General features: G+C 35.0%; 1 protein-coding gene across 1 annotated transcript in view; it reads right to left on the bottom strand.

The window, feature by feature from the left end:
• LOC126775307 (tetratricopeptide repeat protein 28) overlaps positions 1–18,930 on the bottom strand; it is a 78,027-nt gene that overhangs the window by 22,836 nt on the left and 36,261 nt on the right. Inside the window, exons 6-7 of the mRNA XM_050497145.1 lie at positions 10,122–10,219; positions 5,875–6,100 (exon numbers count right to left, since the gene is read on the bottom strand). Coding sequence (XP_050353102.1) covers positions 5,875–6,100; positions 10,122–10,219 — 324 coding nt within the window. The remainder of the gene's footprint in view (positions 1–5,874; positions 6,101–10,121; positions 10,220–18,930) is intronic.

The following is an 18,930-nucleotide window of genomic DNA, read 5'->3' as shown; positions in this document are numbered from 1 at the left end:
ACCAGTCCTTCAGCCCTCAATCGGTACAACTTCTTTTGTTCGTTCAAAGAAACGCTCAAACACTAAAAGAAAATTGCGTGTGTGTAAATGCATGTGTAAGTGTGTCCGTGTGCGTTTTACGTCACATATTTTGTACTATATATGAAGCAGTCTTCGAAAATCTTCTTTAATAAGAGCCGAGATGACTCAGTGTATACTGTTTTGAGAAAATTTACAGACCATTAATGTTTTTTTAACTATGTTGTACATATTATGTTTTGTATTCTATGTTACAAATAGAATATCTCAAACAAAGGAAATCTTCAAGTTATGTTCTTATAAAATAGTGTCCCGTGGACATTATCACCTTAAATTTGGATTATTCACGTCGTGTCATACACAGGATGATATCGGTTGGCGTTTATGGTTACTGCTCAGTTCCTTAGCGTAAAATTATATAGCTTTAATATTTCCTCAATAAATAGGCTCTTTTACACGAAAGACTAGACTTGTACATTCTGAGATTAACGCGTTCAACCATATACAACTTTCCAATACTAGAGTAGATACTCTGGGATGAATAATAACAGCTTGAAGATACTTGAATATGTTAAAAAAAAGGAAAATCGTGATACAAAAAACCTGTTAAAATTAATACACAGTCTACTCCCATTGTAACATAACCGTATTCTTATGCTATAAAATTATGCCTATTATTTTAATGGTCGATAAATATCGGAAAAAATGTAAGACTAACTATGTTGCATGTCTGCCTATTTGTTATAAAGCCATCGTACACATACGACAAAATGAAAAACAAAAAACAATCGTGAGTCCACCAGTTAATGTCAAACAAAACACAAACTTTGGACAATCCAGCCTTACAGCTATCATAATAATTTATTTAATATAGCGTCAATATATTACTTATATATGAAGTAAATGTTGGTATGTCAACCCCAAATCGGGCTGATAAAAATGTTATGGGGTTTTTCAGTCGAGAAAGTTTTGGTAGCAGCCTAGAGTCGGCAATTTTTTAGGTTGCCATGCCTCGGAAAGCAAGTGGACCCGTGGTACTACGCTTGAACTCTTTATGGTCGTGATGGCACACATTTGTAGGAAAAGAGATCATATTTTATTACAGAAAAAAAAAATACTCAAGCAAAAATTGATAGTTACATAAAAAACACATAACGTGAGTACGATTTAAGACACATGCAGAATCGTTTTATACTAAAAATATTTAAAAAAAAACATACAGGAAGGTATTAAATTAAACCTCTCCGATTTTTTTTTTAAATATTTTCTATTGTATACCAAAACTATAGATTATTTACATTTTGCCAATCTGTTTTACTAGTATTATCAATATCATTAATTCCTTTAGACAGATTTATCAGTAGTTAGATATGAAGCCAGTATTTCCACTTTCTGACGTATGCCTATCTTTTTCATTTAGCATCCCAATATCAAGTGATCGTATAAAATGTTAATTTGTATGTATGCGGACCGATATAAAATCGAATAGTAATCTATAAACGTCATTAAACTGCTGCAATAAAGAGCACTCAGCAATGTTGGCGCGTTTACTGCAAATTAACATTACTGGCCGCCGGCATTTCAAAGAGTTTAATAAGAAGAAGGTTTTATTATTTGTAGTGTAAGCGCGTAACGTAGACGCCGCACGTAGGTATCGACTATTGTGCCTGTTGGTTCGTTTGTTATTGGTAAGCTGCGAGTATGCTGTGGTAAGGGCTAATATATCTGGGTTTTACTTGATTTTATTTTTAACTGTCTTTTTATGGATTTTTTTAATAATTATTAGTAATATCTAATTTATCAAAAACTCAATTTAAAACTATTTTTAAAATAAATTAGGCTTATAGTATGGTATGTTAGGAACAAGATTATATAAATGAGAGAAGAACTTGAAGTTAGCATTCGTGTACAGAATATACAAATATAATTGTACATGATTTTTGATTGTTAAAAAGAGTAACTACTGAGTTTCGTTTCGGTAGAATCCATATTCATTAAAATTATTTAATAGTTACTATATAATAAAAATAAATTATGAGTATGCGTGAAGTCGCTGTAATCGCAGTAAGCGATTCGTGCAAATATATGGATAAATATAATAACGAAAGTTGGATCCAAGGCTGGTATCAATGTGTGGGGCGGGAAAAATATGAGCACCGGTTCTTGTAAGGCAACATAACGTCTATGTGTTGAGAGAAAGTGATATAACATTTATAAAAGATTCTTTAGTGTATTATAGTTAATGATCATTTCATGGAATGCTTAAGCTTGTAAATTCTTGGCTTTAATTAGTATTACGGCTTACATAAAATGTATACATTCCATGACATAAACATTTGTATCTTCACTCAGTTCTTTTACTAATTTAAAAAAAAATTGATAGAGGTTATATTATTTACTTTATTAGGCATTACATACCGTTTTAATTAATTTTATATTTTAGTTACTGAATGGTATTTTGACGATAGTAACGATTTAATATGAACATTATATTACTAGATGTGTCCCGCGGATTTGTACATTTTTGGACTCAAGTTTTTGCTTGTTATCATAATTAATCACCGTACAAACAGATAGGCAGGCAGACAAAAATATGTCTGTTTTGAACTTAATAATATGCCATATTATCTAAATAGCCAGTTATTTTTAAATTACAGACAGATACTTCAATTTTATTTATATGTATAGATAAATATTGTATTTGGAAAACAAAATAATAATAATATTAATATCCTGGGACTTTATCACACACGGTCATCTGATCCCAAATTGAGCTTGTACAAAGCTTGTGCTATGGAAACCAGACAACTGATATACTACATATACTACTTTTCTTTTGTAAATACATAATTGTATAGATAATTACACCCAGACTCAGGACAAACAGACATGTTCATGCACACGAATGTCTGTCCTGGGTGGGAATCGAACCCACAACCTTCGGCGTGAAAGGTATGTATTTACCAACCACGCCAACCGGCTTGTCTTGTAATACGGGCATTAGTAGTTTTATGAACCGTTTTTATAAATTATCCATTAAAATATATTAATCTCATATTATACAGAAGCGGGAACTAGTGATTTAAAAAAAACTTAACGCGACGACTGATTAATTAATAGAAAAAAATTTATTAACTAGGAAGAAGTATTATGTTATTGATTTTATGTAAGTAGTTACAAAATTGACATAGTAATATCATAGCTATGTGCATATATAAATGAAGTCAAAGATAAAATAGCCAATTCCGCAAGAGATATAGTGCACAAGTGCATAAGTGTGTGTGCAAGTCTCTATTCCCTCAATGTCAAAGTTCGTTGGGCAATCCGAAATTCAACATCCCGGAACTTTGGAATCCACAGTCGTACAAGATAACCACAGTAACAAGGCAATCGAGCTTCGAGCTTAGCTTATCACTTTGTAATTGAGTTTAGATAAAAAATAAATAACTACCAAGTGCTTTTAATACATTTCCTCAATTCTTCCTGTGTATTTGGACATTTTGTATCTTTTAAAAACTTTTTTTGTACAAAAAAAAAGGATTGAAAAATACGTCTTAATAATACGATAACATTCGTAGTGATATTATTTCGTTCATACCATTTAGTTTCGTGTTTTGCACATTAACAATTTGTGCGAAATTATCTTTGAATACTTTACGAAAGAAACCACAATTCGTAATTACGTAAACTTAATAAAAAATAACCACAGCCGAGGTCATGGGCGGCCATTTAAATTCCTCTTTTATATCCAACTTTGTAAACAGACAACAATGTTGTAAATAATTTTGCTTTACGTTTTGTTTTTTAATGTCTTTTAATTTATATTTATTGTTAAAATTCTAAAGCAATTCTTTAAAAATATTCGCGAGAGTGTATTCACTGAGAGCGGAAAAATAAATAAAATATATCGTTTCTACTTACGAAACGAGGTATACACAATATTTATGTACGTTCTATTGTAGTTTGAACTGTTATACTCTTAGGTCTTGTATATGACAGTCTGTAAAAGTCCCAATGCTGGGCAAACGCCTTCTTTTCTTTCAAGAAGGTACTGTTTTCGTTTTGGCGTGCTTTAAGAACAGTTGTCCTCGTCGATTGGAAGTTGAAGATTGATTAGGTAAAGGTGATTTACTGGTGGTAGGACTTTGTGTAAGCCCGTCTGGGTAGGTACTACCCGCTCATCAGATATTGTACCGCAAAACAGCAGCACTTGTTATTGTCGTGTTCCGGTTTGAAGGGTGAGTGAGCCAGTGAAATTACAGGCACAAGGGACATAACATCTTAGTTCACAAGGTTGGTGACACATTGGCGATGTAAGCGATGGTTAAATGCCAATGTATATGGGCGTTGGTGACCACTTACCATCAGGTGGCCCATATGCTCGTCTGCCAACCTATACTATAAAAAAAAAACAAAACAATTTTTCCAAAATCCTTTCTAACATCACATGACACGACAAAAGGACCTACAAATTTATAGTCTCTATGCCTTCTGGTTTAAGTTGAACATAGATAGTAAGCTTCGTCCTGTCTGATTAAGACAAGAGAGGTTACTTGCTAGCTTACTTGGACTTTAAATTCATTTATATTTATATTATGAAATTTAATTTAATTATTATTATAATTTATTTTTTATTGTCAAACAATATACGTTTACTTAGTTTTAACACAGTAACAGCCTGTTAATGTCCCACTGCTGGGCTAAGGCCTCCTCTCCCTTTTGAGGAGAAGGTTTGGAGCTTATTCCACCACGCTGCTCCAATGCGGGTTGGTAGAATACACATGTGGCAGAATTTCAATGAAATTAGACACATGCAGGTTTCCTCACGATGTTTTCCTTCACCGTTAAGCACGAGATGAATTATAAACACAAATTAAGCACATGAAAATTCAGTGGTGCTTGCCCGGGTTTGAACCCACGATCATCGGTTAAGATTCACGCGTTCTTACCACTGGGCCATCTCGGCTTTTCACACGGTGAAAAGATATATTAGTTTTAACACGGTGTGTTATAAATATACTGACAGCGGAATTATTTTCACTTATAAAAACATTAGAGGTAAACAAAATATTATTATGGTCGTAAGAGGAGAAATTATCGATTCGCTGCCATGGTTTATGTAAATAATGCATTGTTAGCTGGTTCGAATTTCCTTTGTTAAACAATTGGACGTGACAAAATACATATTTTGATAAACAACGAATTCAAGGAACAAAACCAAAACAAATTTCGAAAATTCAACGCCAAGCATGTGAAATTTACAAAAAATATAACTTTTACTTTAATTTAACTCCTTTATAGAGTTTTGCCTGCAAATATACCAATGGACTAAAGCTTCCTTTCTAAGAGTGTTTTGAAGCTTAATGAAATATCACGCTCCACTGGGAGTTGGTGAAAGCTAAAGATGTTTTCCTTCACCGTCAAAAATGTATTATAAGCACAAATTATGCTAGCTGAGCATAGCATATATTCAGGGTGTTTTTTTTATTAATTATACTAAATTTTATGCAATATTATGCAGTGCTTAGAATTAATAATACCTTCTTCCTCCACATATGTGTGGCTTTTACGATAACTGTCAAACAGTGTCGAAGTCTAGTAATCTCAAACAGACAGCTCAACATTAATTTTTATAAGTATATAGATAAATATATATATAAAACTTCAATCGATCAAGTCGTTTAGAAGTTACACGATCGCCAAAGGTTATATACATATATATAAATTATACCTATATGAAACAAGTCAGAGTGGTAGGATTTCCAGTCATAATAAATATTAAATAAAGTATGAGATATCTATATTCCGGTATGGTAAGCTTAAAATAAATAGGAATTTCCATAACTGTTACCTTACCTTGCATTTCATAGCCAGGACCAGTTGATATCTATGCGCTGTCAGAGCGTCCTTGTAGCTTCCTTGGCTAAAGTATGCAGCGCCAAGGTTACCGTGAGCTCGACATTCCCCAGCCGTGTCTCCAAGTGACTTGGCCACTGCCAAGTCTTGCTGCATGTAGTTAATAGCGGCATCTAATTGACTAAGCGCCCAATGAGCTGATGATAGAGCGCTGAACACAGAACCCCTGACAACAAAATATACAATATTAGCCATCGATTCATCTTAATTGGTGACAGAAGATTAGTATAATATGTTAGCATTTTATCATTCATTCCACGGGATGAAATTATCCTTATTATTTATTTACGAGTATGTTTTTATAAATATGACCATGACATATTTTCTATCAATGTTTTTGCTTCATCCCCTTCGGTCGGGATACAGAATGAAATAATATAACAGTGACATTCTGTAAGTAATCACTCGTGAAATGTTGAAAACCGACTCACGGTGTTACGCTATATTGATATTATAACATTCAGAAGATACTTCTGCATGTTATAATTATAATAGTGGGTCACATTCAGATATTTCACTATAAAATTTTTTATCGAGTTTCATAATTGTTGATACAGAATAGCTCTAATGTTTACACTATTATTTTTATAATACGAAAAAGTAAATATTATAATAGACATAAAACAATAAATAACTTTACAAATTCGTCCACCGTTCATTCGTTTCGGTAATTAAACTTATAATTATATAAATCAAGCGTTCTGTTAAAGGTTATTTGACAAGTACTAATCGCATTTGTCGTAGCTGTAGTTTTAGTATTAAACCAACTCCCGGAATTGATGCTTAATGATACCAGCCTCGGGTAGATTAATGGAATTTGTTTGCCTACTGACAGTTACTTGGAAGAAATGAAGGAAGATTTACGATATGGGCAGGTGAATGCAAATAGTATTAATCTTGGTGTAGTGTATAGTTTAGATAAGCGCAACGAATCGCGTTGGGTATTTGTTGCTTTGAATTATCAGTTTAATACAAGCCTACTTATTTTTTTTATTCTATGTTGTCTTACAAGATATCATTTGTAAGAAGGAAGGTATATACATACATATAAAAAACCATATTGGGTACTGTTGTATGAAATTGTTTATTCTTTTAAACTTTTTACAGGAATTGGCAGGTTTAAAATTAAATATCTTTAAGTAGTATAAAAGAATATTACATGCATGAATTGTCATCTTGACTCATTTTCAAATACGACCTTTTGCAAGTACGGTAGCAATATGTAATGAAATATGTATAATCAAACCGCACTTTTGTGCTAAGTGTCCTTCCGTATTTTAACAAAAGGGTTGACTGTAGCTCTAGTAAATAATACATATATATATATTCAAGTTAACAGAATCCTTCGTATTGTTTTAATTTAAAACGAATGCGAGATTAAATGAAGACGTAAATTAAGTATTAATTTAAAAAAAAAACATAAATGTCATGACTCTCAGGTTTTGTTCAGTTAGTTTAAATCAATTTAGCGTATCGGTTCGATTTATCATAATGAGGCAATATTAAAACTCAATCAATTTACAACCCGGGTTCCTTCAAACGAGGCGTGAAGAGGCATCTTGCGGGCCGGCAAGGCGGTGACGGCTAGTACAGAACATTCTTCCCGACTGTACTGGCCGTCGTCGCGTTTGGACTCTACTACCACTTACCATCAGGTGGAGTAGAGTCATTTGCCATCCCGGACATATAAAAAAAAAATCGCATAACAATACACAGATATTATCTGATCCATCTGACGGAAAAAACCGGCATCTTTTTTTTCAATATTAATAGGTTATTGTAAAATATGTTACTTGTAGGTTGGACGTCATTACTTTATCGATTACATGAATATATGAATTTAATCCAGCTAATGAATCACTTGGCGCTGTGTAATTTGACATCACCTGACGCCTCGCTGCAAGATTGATCGTGTATCTACGAGGATACTATCAGGATTTACGTAGAAATTAAAAAATATTTAAAATTGATAATGGTTTTTAGGTTTTTTAAGTATATGATTTTCACATGAATATATATTTATTGCTACTACAATCCTTAGTCTGATTTTAAAATCCGATTTACTGTGTTACGCTGGTTTAGTGCGTGTATCAAATTAAATAATATTATAATTATTATAGTCAATGTTGCGTACCACTTTCTGACATTCCACGATCGTGCCCTGCGGTAATTTTCGTGTTTTTATATTTTATACACACCAATATAGTACTATAAAATTGACAAATATATAATAAAAATTATATTTAGTTAATACGTCAATACTTAAATATAAAAATAGCATATTGTAAAATCTATTTTCTATTATATTTGCTTTCGAAATTATAACAAAATAAAATTAGTCTATCGATTAAAATGTAACCGACATTTAATTTTAGCATTTCTTTTCAAATCACTTTTTTATATATTCAATTTAATGATTATTTTAATTGGGTTTTTAATAATGATTTTTAAATAATAGTCATTTAAAATAATTGAAATATTAACTTATGAGGGTAAAGGTTTTGACATTTCAAATCGACTTGCAGCTGCATCACACGGTTCTTAATATTCGGTCATCAGTCAGAAGTTATCTTATATAGATAAAAATCAAAAATAAATGTCCCTATTTATCCAGTTAAGAGTCGCACCTACATTGAATGAACCCGTATCGATTCTGATTCGATCCATCAATGAGATAAGATCGAGTTGCGGTTTCGTCACCAAGCCTGGTTCTGTCGCTGTTAATCTTTAAAATCCTAAAGGAATTTTAATATTAATGTTACTTTTATATGTTTAAAACATTGGTTTATTGAATATGACAAAAAAAATTAAGATTATATATATATATATATATATATATATATATATATATATATATATAAACTAGCATATTACCATGTGCTAACGATTTTTAGTGATTGCGGTACTATTTAATAATATGGTTAATATTAATATGGTGATGATAAGTTGTGTACAAACAATAAAATAATTTACATTTGTTTTTTTTAAATCATATTATTCCGTTTATTAACATTTTCATTAATAACAAACATATATTAAATACCTTACAGGCGTATCGTTTAACTAAATTTGATCTTAAACAATCTCACATTAAATATTAACACTAACTAGCACTATTAATGACCAATATATTATAACAACTGTTATTGCAATATTATATACAAATATTAAATATCATTAGGTAAATGGTACGAAACGATGACAGCGCATATTAAATAATCACAAAGCACTTTATCATATTTAAACAAAAGGTAAACGAGAGAACGTAAATAAGTCGGCCTATTAAACCCGACGTTACTCCTCGTAACATTATACATCTTTATTTGCCTCGCCGAAATAAATCAAAACGTCGAAATTCCGCCAAAGATACCGTCCTTAAGCACATATAAATTACGCCACTGTCAACTGTAACAGGGACCATGATTAAAAATAATAATGCAGCAACATTAATGAATGTGGAGATTTCATGAGAGGTAATTTGTCTTCCTCCTTTAAGAATTTGTGTGGTGTTAAATGTGTAATTGTTGCTAAGAGATTAATCTGTAATGGGATATCTCACGGCGAGCCTTAAATATAAATCATGCTACGTTGAGTGAGAATAAAAAATTTCGAACCAGATCACGGAGCCGTTTTAAATAGCCACTTTTATTCGCGCTGTGTCGATTGTATCATTTAAAAGGTAATAAGGTTAATGAGAATTAGGCTTTTTTATAAGGTTTTAACTTTATATTAGTGTGGACTAATGAAATAATTGGCGATTTCTTTGTTTTCAACTGTTTGAAATAATTAAGAAAAACAATAACTGTTTTATAACGAAGTTTTGTTGACATCTCAAGGTCATAACAAATAACTTTTGTGATATAAGGTAATATTTTTCAAAATTCATATTTTAGAGATGCAGCTCTAATTAGATTTCTTACACTTAAATATGTATATAATGATTACATTTGTATTTGTCCATACATAATAACAACTTTCAACTTTTACTTTATATAAATTAAATCATTACGTAATATATTATTATAATATAAATTAAGTTGGCTATTTTTCGAAATATCTATTTAAGATTATTTCGTTTTTTGTTGTATACACATTTGCAGTTTTCGTTATACGTTTTCTGAAATATCGAATTACTATAATGCAATATTATTTTAGGATCGAAATGTAACAAATGTACAAAAACATACCTTAATTTTAGTGAACAAGATCCAATTCTCAGTGCAGCTTCGAGGACTGTTACTGCCGCCTGGTACTGGCCTGCTGCTAACAGTTCTTGACCGACAACCTGACAAAAATGCATTTTGTTTTACTATATGGAGAAAATATAAGATTTTTTGACCCAATTTGGACAAGGTATCTTCGTAACGGAGACTTGTTTTCCGCAGGAGATATAATAGTGCACAGAAGCACACACATACATGTATGTATGTGTGTGCTTCATGTATGCTGCGATGAGAATAACATGTAATAATAAATCCAGCCTGTTAAAGTACCATGGGGTTTTCTATTGAGGATGCTTAGAGTATACAAAGCTAAGATATTCCGCTGCAAGTTAATGGGTATTTCATTCCACACATGCATATTTCCTCACCATGTTCACCTTCATCGTCAAGCACATGTGACTCAATTTATGGTGCTTGTCCTGATTTTCTCCTACGACCTTCAAATCGTTGAAGTAAAATATTCTTCTATTGTATCCAGTATATTTGAATCTTCAAGCGTTATCTATCACCATCTTCGGTATGTGAATCGTACATTAAAAAAAAAACTATTTCGTCTATGAACAGTGTAATGTTAGCCGTGTATTTTTTTAAATTATTTACTAAATAAAAAACAAAATATTATAGTAGTTGCCATACCCATAAATTCGTTCAGGTAATATTTTAATATGGTCATATAATTGCAATAAATATCTGTGAATATCCCACAGCTGGACTAATGCCATCTCTGCCTTTGAGGAGAAGGTTTGAAGCTTATTCCACCACGCTGCTCCAATGTGAAATTAGACACAAACATGTTTGCCTGCGATGTTTTCTTTACCGTCGAACACGAGATTAATTATAAACACCGCTTAAATCCGCGATTACCGAGTAATTTTCACACCTTCTAACCACTTTGCCGTCTCCACTCAAAAACTAGTATTATAAAATTTTGTACACATCTCTGTTACACTTTTTATAGAATTATATGTGCTATTCGGTTTCAACCACGTTAAAGTTGGATTTTACGAATGTACGCATGTTTCGTATAGTCTGCCGTATTGGTTGACGTTTATGGTTACTGCTCAGCTCTTTAGAGTCATAACATGAATTTATATAGCCTATAACCGTTCTCAATAAATTGACTATCTAAGGCAAAAATAATTATTCACATCAGACTAGTAGTACCTGAGAAAAGCGCGTTCAAATATATTCTTCATTTATATAATATTAGAATTCATTTAAATAATAATTTGATATTTAAAATTATTATGAATTATATTATATTAATGTTCTGATAAAATCTTTACGTTCGGAAATAGAACTTCATAGAGCGTATCATTACATTATGCATTCTTGTTTAGTTCGATAAATTCAAATATTAATCATTCAATGAGTATATGTTTACATATATTTAAATAAAGAATATAACTATATCTATATGATAAAAGCAATTAAACAATTTAGTATTTTAATTTTGAATTCAAACAATTGATAAAAAAATTATGTAATCTATTATTTCCTATTGTCAATGCAAAAAAACGTCGAACATTTTGAACGATGACAGAAAAAAAAACGGAATTTATACTCGATTCTGAAGATTTTATCGAACCATCATTACCAAGGTATCCGTATTTATATGACTCATTAAAAAACGTACAAAACGTTTTCTGTATCCCGATGACTTTCGATATCCATGTGTATATAATTCACTCGTTTAAACGATATATAATAACGGTCTAATACACTGAAATGCGATTTTGAGTATCATTGTCCATCGCAAAAAGCGAAGCGAATTTTTAAAAACACATGTCTTTTATCAGATTGCTACTGTGAAGTAGCACAGACTATGTATGAAGTCGTTCGAAATATTTATGGAACACACACAGGATACAGATTTCATTATAAATAAATTCAAATCTCGAAACTTATAATGTACAACATTATAATGCGCAAAATAAGCTTTCAAGAAGGATTGCATGCTGTTATTTTTACTCAGTGGAAGGGCTTTGTGCAAGCACGGGTAGGTACCACCCACTCACTGAGCCAGTGTAACTACAGGCACAAGGGAAATAACATCTTAGTTCTCAAGGTTGGTGGTGCGTTGGAGATGTAATGGTATATTTCTTGCAATGGACGGCGGTGACTACTTACCATGAGGCTCACCTGTTTGCCTACCAATTTAATGAAAAAAATGACACAGATAAAATTAACAGTTTTAGTAAACTTTATCTATAAACTAGATTGACCGAATAACGCGAAAGTAAGTATACTGGATGTGAGGATCTTTAAATTAAATTCATTCTTTCAAGCTTTTTAATTTTCTTCGTAAGCTATTGTATTATTTGTTATTACCTAATTTGTATGATTCCTCGGCCAGAAACCTTCACGCAGGTGTCAACAACTATACATAAACAGCTTATTCCTTGAAAATTAAAAAAAACAACGAGGCAACCCTGAATATATAGCCCGAGATACTCGGGATTACAAATGGGACTCTAACGATACCCCACACATTCAAATCTGTTCAAGCATTTTAAAGTCACAGTGGAATAAAGAAACTCACATACATACATGAACCCTGAAAACATTTCGCTCCTTGTTTTAGGCAGTTGTTTAAAAATATCAAAACGATAAAATACGAACAAAATTAACATTTTTTTAAATAAGTATTAAATGTATGCTTGTTTATTAGCATACATATTTCGTAATTAAAAAATTCTAAGAATATATATATATATATATATATATATATATATATATATATATATATATATATATATATATATATATATATATATATTATATTAAAACAGTCATGAATTAAATAGTGTATGAAACAATCTATAAGATTATTTAAATACTCTTTATGACTTTTTTGTCCTTTATAATAGCGAACACCTTCGTGGTTTTAGGTGGACAAAAAAAAGCATTTGTTACGCCCGGATAAAGGCAAAAAGTCAGATCAATAACAAAGGATTGCCGAAATACAAATACCTGAATCTAATCGCTGTAATAATCGTCTACCTTATTTTATGCCATCTAATGCCGATCCAATATAATGAATACCTACCGTAATGTGTGGGAGCGATAAAAAAATAATAGTTTTAAAGCAAAAAAATAATAAAAGTCTAACAAATACCGAGGAAGTTGTTACTACGAACGGGTTTAATAATATACAACTTTGCCTAATTATTTTTGTATACGTGTAATGATTTTTCACAACACATTTATTGGTTCGTATGCCTAACAAATTCAACTCACTGTTTAGTTCAAATTTCCGATGAGTATAAGAACGGCCATTTTGAAATAGCCTCCATTTTGACCATTCACATCTCCCTGCCTATCAACTGTCGTCCAGATTGTATGTAAATGCGCGGGGTCGTGTATTTATGGTGCTTTGATCACTCAGCCCCATTGTTTGCCCGTTAAATGCGCCGAAAAATGTTCAGATGTCCGACAGCCGGTGGAATGTATGCAAATGGTGCGCGCAATGCAAAATTCTTAAAGCCTTCCAGTTACAACGATCGGGCTGAGTTTTGCTTTCCTTTTCTTTGTTTGTATGTTATTAGTGCGGGATATTTAAATAATCCTCGTAAGGATTGTTGACTTAATGTAGAGTGATGTTCAGTGATAACATTTATAATAAAAATAAAACGTTTTTATATAAGTTCAATGTTTTAATGACTTACTGCTTATGTTATTATTTCGTAATAAAAGATTCACGGCGATCATTTTGATACAATTATCTGTATCGTTTTGTTTTAAATATAATATTTTGCATATATCCATATACACTTAAAAAACATTATATATAGAGATACATAAGCGTAAGCGGTCGGTATTACTTGAAGCGGAGTATCAGATGTTTAAACGGGCCGGTGACAGTTTAAATAAGGTTTAAATAAACTTAAATTCGACGGTTCGACAGCGGTCTCACAAGTCACATTACTTTATACCACTTCACTGCATACTTACGTTCCTTTTTAAAGAAAATAACGATGGTATTTTGGTTGGTTTATATTGAATAAAGTTAACATTGCGGGGCTATTGATAAAGCTGATAAACTCGTCTCCAGAGAGTAGCATTTATTACCTATTATAGTATGAGAGAGATGTCCCAGTGATTGCAACACATCTCAGCCGAATAATAATCTTAGCCGAAAATTGCGCGTTCGAATCCGAACAAGCATCCCACCAAGTTTTGTCATGTGCTTAATTTGTGTTTATAATTAATTTTGTGCTCGGCGTTAAAGAGAAACGCCATTAGGAAAACTGCATAGGTCAAATTATATTATGCCCTATGTGTATCCACAAATCCATCATTGGTGCAGCGTGGTAAAATAAGCTCGTGGTAAACTTTCTCGTGGTAGAAGAGTTCTTAGCTCAAAATCGGAACATTTACAGGCTGTTACTGCAATCTATGTTACGCTACACAATTTATATATTAGTAGCAAATAGCATTAGAATGATAGAAATATTGTCTGTTTTTTTTGAATATGCAATTGTATGAAGTTATGACGGATTTTCAGACACGACAACCTATTATTAAGACAAGCTTATTAAGCAGGATATATTGTAGAGTATGTGTATTTTAGATAAGGTATGTAGGAATGGGTAGGCGGAAGGGCTCTGTAAAAAATATATACATACATTACATTGCCAATGTGTGCCACCAACTTTTAGAACTAAGATGTTATGTCCCTTATGCTTGTGATTGTGGCTCACTCACCCTTTAAAACGGAACACAACAATACTTCATATTGCTGTTTGGCGGTTTGGCGGTAGACGGAGAAGCCCTACCTACCGCCAAGTAAATGTATATGTATGAAAACACAAGTAAGATATTTTCATGTGTCTACGTGTTTTCAGAGAAACGGGATCGCAACACTGTCAACTAGAGTTTGGCAGAAAAGGTAAATAAATTTTTATTAGCCCGACTTTGCTCCCAGTACTTACAGCTTTACTGGCTCCTAAAAATAGTCATTCAATTTAAAATTAAATTAATTAAATATGAATGTATTCTTAGTTTAATTACTGTTTCACATATTAATATAAGTACTAATATAATTTATAAATTAAATAAATATTAAAAAAGTTAATACGGAAATGTTTTACAAGATTGAACTAACGAACGGCTTTTGAATGTTGTCGAATATTTTACGTAAAGAGTTTAAGGCGTTTACGTTTTTGAGTATAAAAAGCATTAATCGTCTCAAAGTGGCTCATTGCATTTACGATATTTACTTTAGCAACAAAGTAATAAAGATTTATACAAGTTATCTTTATAATCCTTCAGTAACGACCAGCCTTATACAGTGATGTTTTTATAGATCAGAAATTACTCTTTCGAGGATACTGTATCAGGTTTTATTGTACTAAGTTTACGGTATAATTAAAGGGTTCATATAAACAAAAACTCAAGTATATTATTGAATAATCTTTTAAAGAATAATGATAAGATTACATACAAAACTTTACCCAATAGCGATTGACAGCGTAGATAAAATCTTATGGTTATATTATATTATCTTGTTTTATATGTATATATATATTTTTTTATATATTCGCCGGGAGGGCAAATGACTCTAATCCACCTGATGGTAAGTGGTAGTAGAGTCCAAACGCGACGACGGCCAGTACAGACGGGAAAAACGTTCTGCACTAGCCGCCTTCGCCTTGCCGGCCCGCAAGATGCCTCTTCACGCTTCGTTTGAAGGAACCCGGGTTGTAAGAGGAGGGGAACACGTGAGCTGGTAAGGAATTCCATTTTTTGGAAGTGCGACAAAGAAAGGAGTTGCCAAATTTCTTTGTTCGCGATGGAATTGATGTCACAGTTAGGCGGTGACATCGAGAACCAGCTCGCGTGGACTTAAGAAGGAAGGGGGAAGCAGGAATTAGAGAGAATAATTCCTCAGAGCACTCGCCGTGATACAGTCGATAGAAAGCGCTCAATGCTGCTATCTCACGACGCAATTGTAAAGGTTCAAGGGTGTTTGTGACCTTTACGTCGCCAATAATGCGTACGGCACGTCGCTGCAACCAGTCCAAGGCCTCAAGTAGGTACTTAGCGGAGCCATCCCAAAGGTGCGAGCAATATTCCACGCAAGACCGTACCTGTGTTTTGTACAGCAGGCACAGTTGTTGTGGCGTGAAAAAGCGCCGCACCTTGTTCAGAACTCCGAGTTTCCGTGAAGCTGTTTTTATAACAGCCTCGATGTAATCCCTTGGACTAAGGTCGCAGCGAACGTCAATCCCCAGCATGGCGATTTTGCTTTGCATCACCAGCGGAGTACCACAGAGGGAGGGAAGAGGGGAAAATGTTGACTTTTTGGCCGTGAGAGCGCATACCTGTGTTTTCTTGGCACTAAACTCAACAAGATTATCAGAGCCCCATTTGGCGATGAGCTCTAACGTCCTATCGAGTTCAATGACAAGATTCTCCCGCCTCTCCTCAGTTTCCGCCCGCTCAGCCACTGCGCGTCCGTGGTATCCACCATGCACTGTACTATCATCTGCGTAGCAATGTATGTTCCCAAGGGAGAGCATATCATTGATATGCAAAAGAAAGAGTGTGGGAGATAGCACAGATCCCTGGGGGACCCCAGCATTCACTACATAGAATTGTGAAGCGCAACCATCTACTAAAACACGAAGGCTACGCTTGTGTAGGAAGCTGGCAATCCAGGTGCAAAGCTGAGCAGGCAGACCATATGCCGGTAGCTTGGAGAGAAGACTTCTGTGCCAGACCCTGTCGAAAGCCTTGGAGATATCGAGGCTGACAGCCAACGATTCTCCATGCTTGTCGATAGCTTCACCCCAGAGGTGTGTTACGTACGCTAGAAGATCACCTGTGGACCGTTTTGGTCGAAACCCGTACTGACGATCATTAATTAGACAGTGATCTTCTAGGTAATGGATCAGTTGGTTGTTTAAAATCCGTTCCATCACCTTACAAAGTATTGAGGTGATAGCTATTGGCCGATAATTTGCCGGGATCAGACCGATCCCCTTTTTTGGGAACCGCTTGCACATTAGCTCTTCTCCAAGCCTCCGGCACACTTCCCGAAGAGAGAGAAAGTTGGAACAGGCGCGTTAACACAGGAGACAGCTCCGCTGCGCACTTCTTCAGCACTATGGCTGGTATTCCATCGGGACCGCTAGCTTTCCGTACATCAAGTGATTGCAGTTCCGCACGCACATCACGTTGCCTGATTTTAATGTCAGGCATCGTATGGCCACATGCAGGTATTGTAGGTGGCAGTGCACTACAATCATCGATGACGGAATTGTCGGCAAAGAGTTTAGCCAGGAGATCAGCTTGCTCTTGCGGACTGTGAGCTAGCGATCCGTCCGGATTTCTGAGCGTTGGCAGCGAAGGTTGGCAGAAATTGTTTTGCACAGACTTGGTCAGACGCCAGAAGCTACGGGAGCCCCTAGGATGCGAAACAAGGTCATGACCAATCTGTACAATGCGCTGTGCATCCGCTCTCGTGTATGCCTTTCTACAGGACTTGGAATTTTTATTATAGTTTGCTTTCAGTGAGTCAATGTTAGATGCCCCGCTAATACAGCCGTTGATCCACTTGCGATATGCCGCCTGCTTAGATGATACAGCATCGGCACATTCACGAGTGAACCAACGGTTACGCGTACTCCTACTGACGAGATCTGAGCTAGGAATGTAGTATTCCATTCCCAGCATGATCTCGCCAGCAACAGCAGCGGCACTAGCTGACGGGTCATTCCCACTGAAGCAACGTTCCTTCCAAGGGACCGACGCATAGTAATCGCGCATACCGTCCCAATTCGCCGACTTATAGTGCCAAACGCGACGTTTGCATACCGCTAGTGGCGGCAGCTTGGCCTGTGGCACTATGGTAGAAATAAGGCTGTGATCCGAAGAGCCAAGAGGAGCCTGAACCACAACCTGATATTCCACCGGATGAGAAGTCAGCAGAAGGTCCAGTAGAGAAGGTGCTTGCCCATCAATGTCTGGAATCCTGGTGGGCTGATCAACCAGTTGGGTCCAGTCATGTGTGAGAGCAAAAGCATGAGCAGTCCTTCCAGCATGGTCAGTTTTGAGGGATTTCAACCAGGATTCGTGGTGAGCATTAAAGTCCCCCAAAAACACCAATTCCGCGTTAGGAAATTGCTCTTGCGCAGCATCTGCCACCCGACTAAGATGGACAAATAATCGGCTTGTCTCCAAGTCACCATTGTGGGATCTGTAGAGGCACACGTAGACTCGGCTCTGACGAACCAGGTCCACACGTACCACCAACATGGAGAAGGAGGGGTCCTCCAAGCAGCGCAGTCGGTGACAGCAAACATCCGTCCTGACGAACAAGCATACTCCGGCTTTCGCTTTGAAGGATTCTTCAAGCGTGTAGCCGGGATAATTAAGGTAGCTGGTATCGGCAGGACGGAGTATTTGTGTCTCCGTGAGAAACAACATTGCTGGCCGTGCTGTCTCGAGATGGTGGTGGACAGCGTTGAGGTTAGTGTGGAGTCTTCGGATGTTAGAGAACTCGACCTCAAACAGCGAGGGTATGGTGGGGGTGTGCACCGCTGTACGACCGTTATTTCTTTTTTGTTGCGCCATTTGGGAAAAATGAAATGGAAAAGAGACGTGAAGCGAGCGATGTATTGCCACGATAGGGATGGGCAAAGTGTGGAGGCGTGTTTCCCCAAGTGGTTGCCAAAAGGAATAATACACTGACCCGCCGGACGGAAGGGCCCCCGAACCCCCCCGGAAGTGGCCGCCGGGACCCCACCTACCGGTCACCAACCGGCAC

The sequence above is a fragment of the Nymphalis io genome, chromosome 18 (genome assembly GCF_905147045.1).
Source record: "Nymphalis io chromosome 18, ilAglIoxx1.1, whole genome shotgun sequence".
NCBI classification, from domain to species: domain Eukaryota; kingdom Metazoa; phylum Arthropoda; class Insecta; order Lepidoptera; family Nymphalidae; genus Nymphalis; species Nymphalis io.
The sequence above is the reverse complement of the archived record's forward strand: the minus strand, read 5'-3'. Positions and strand labels throughout refer to the sequence as shown.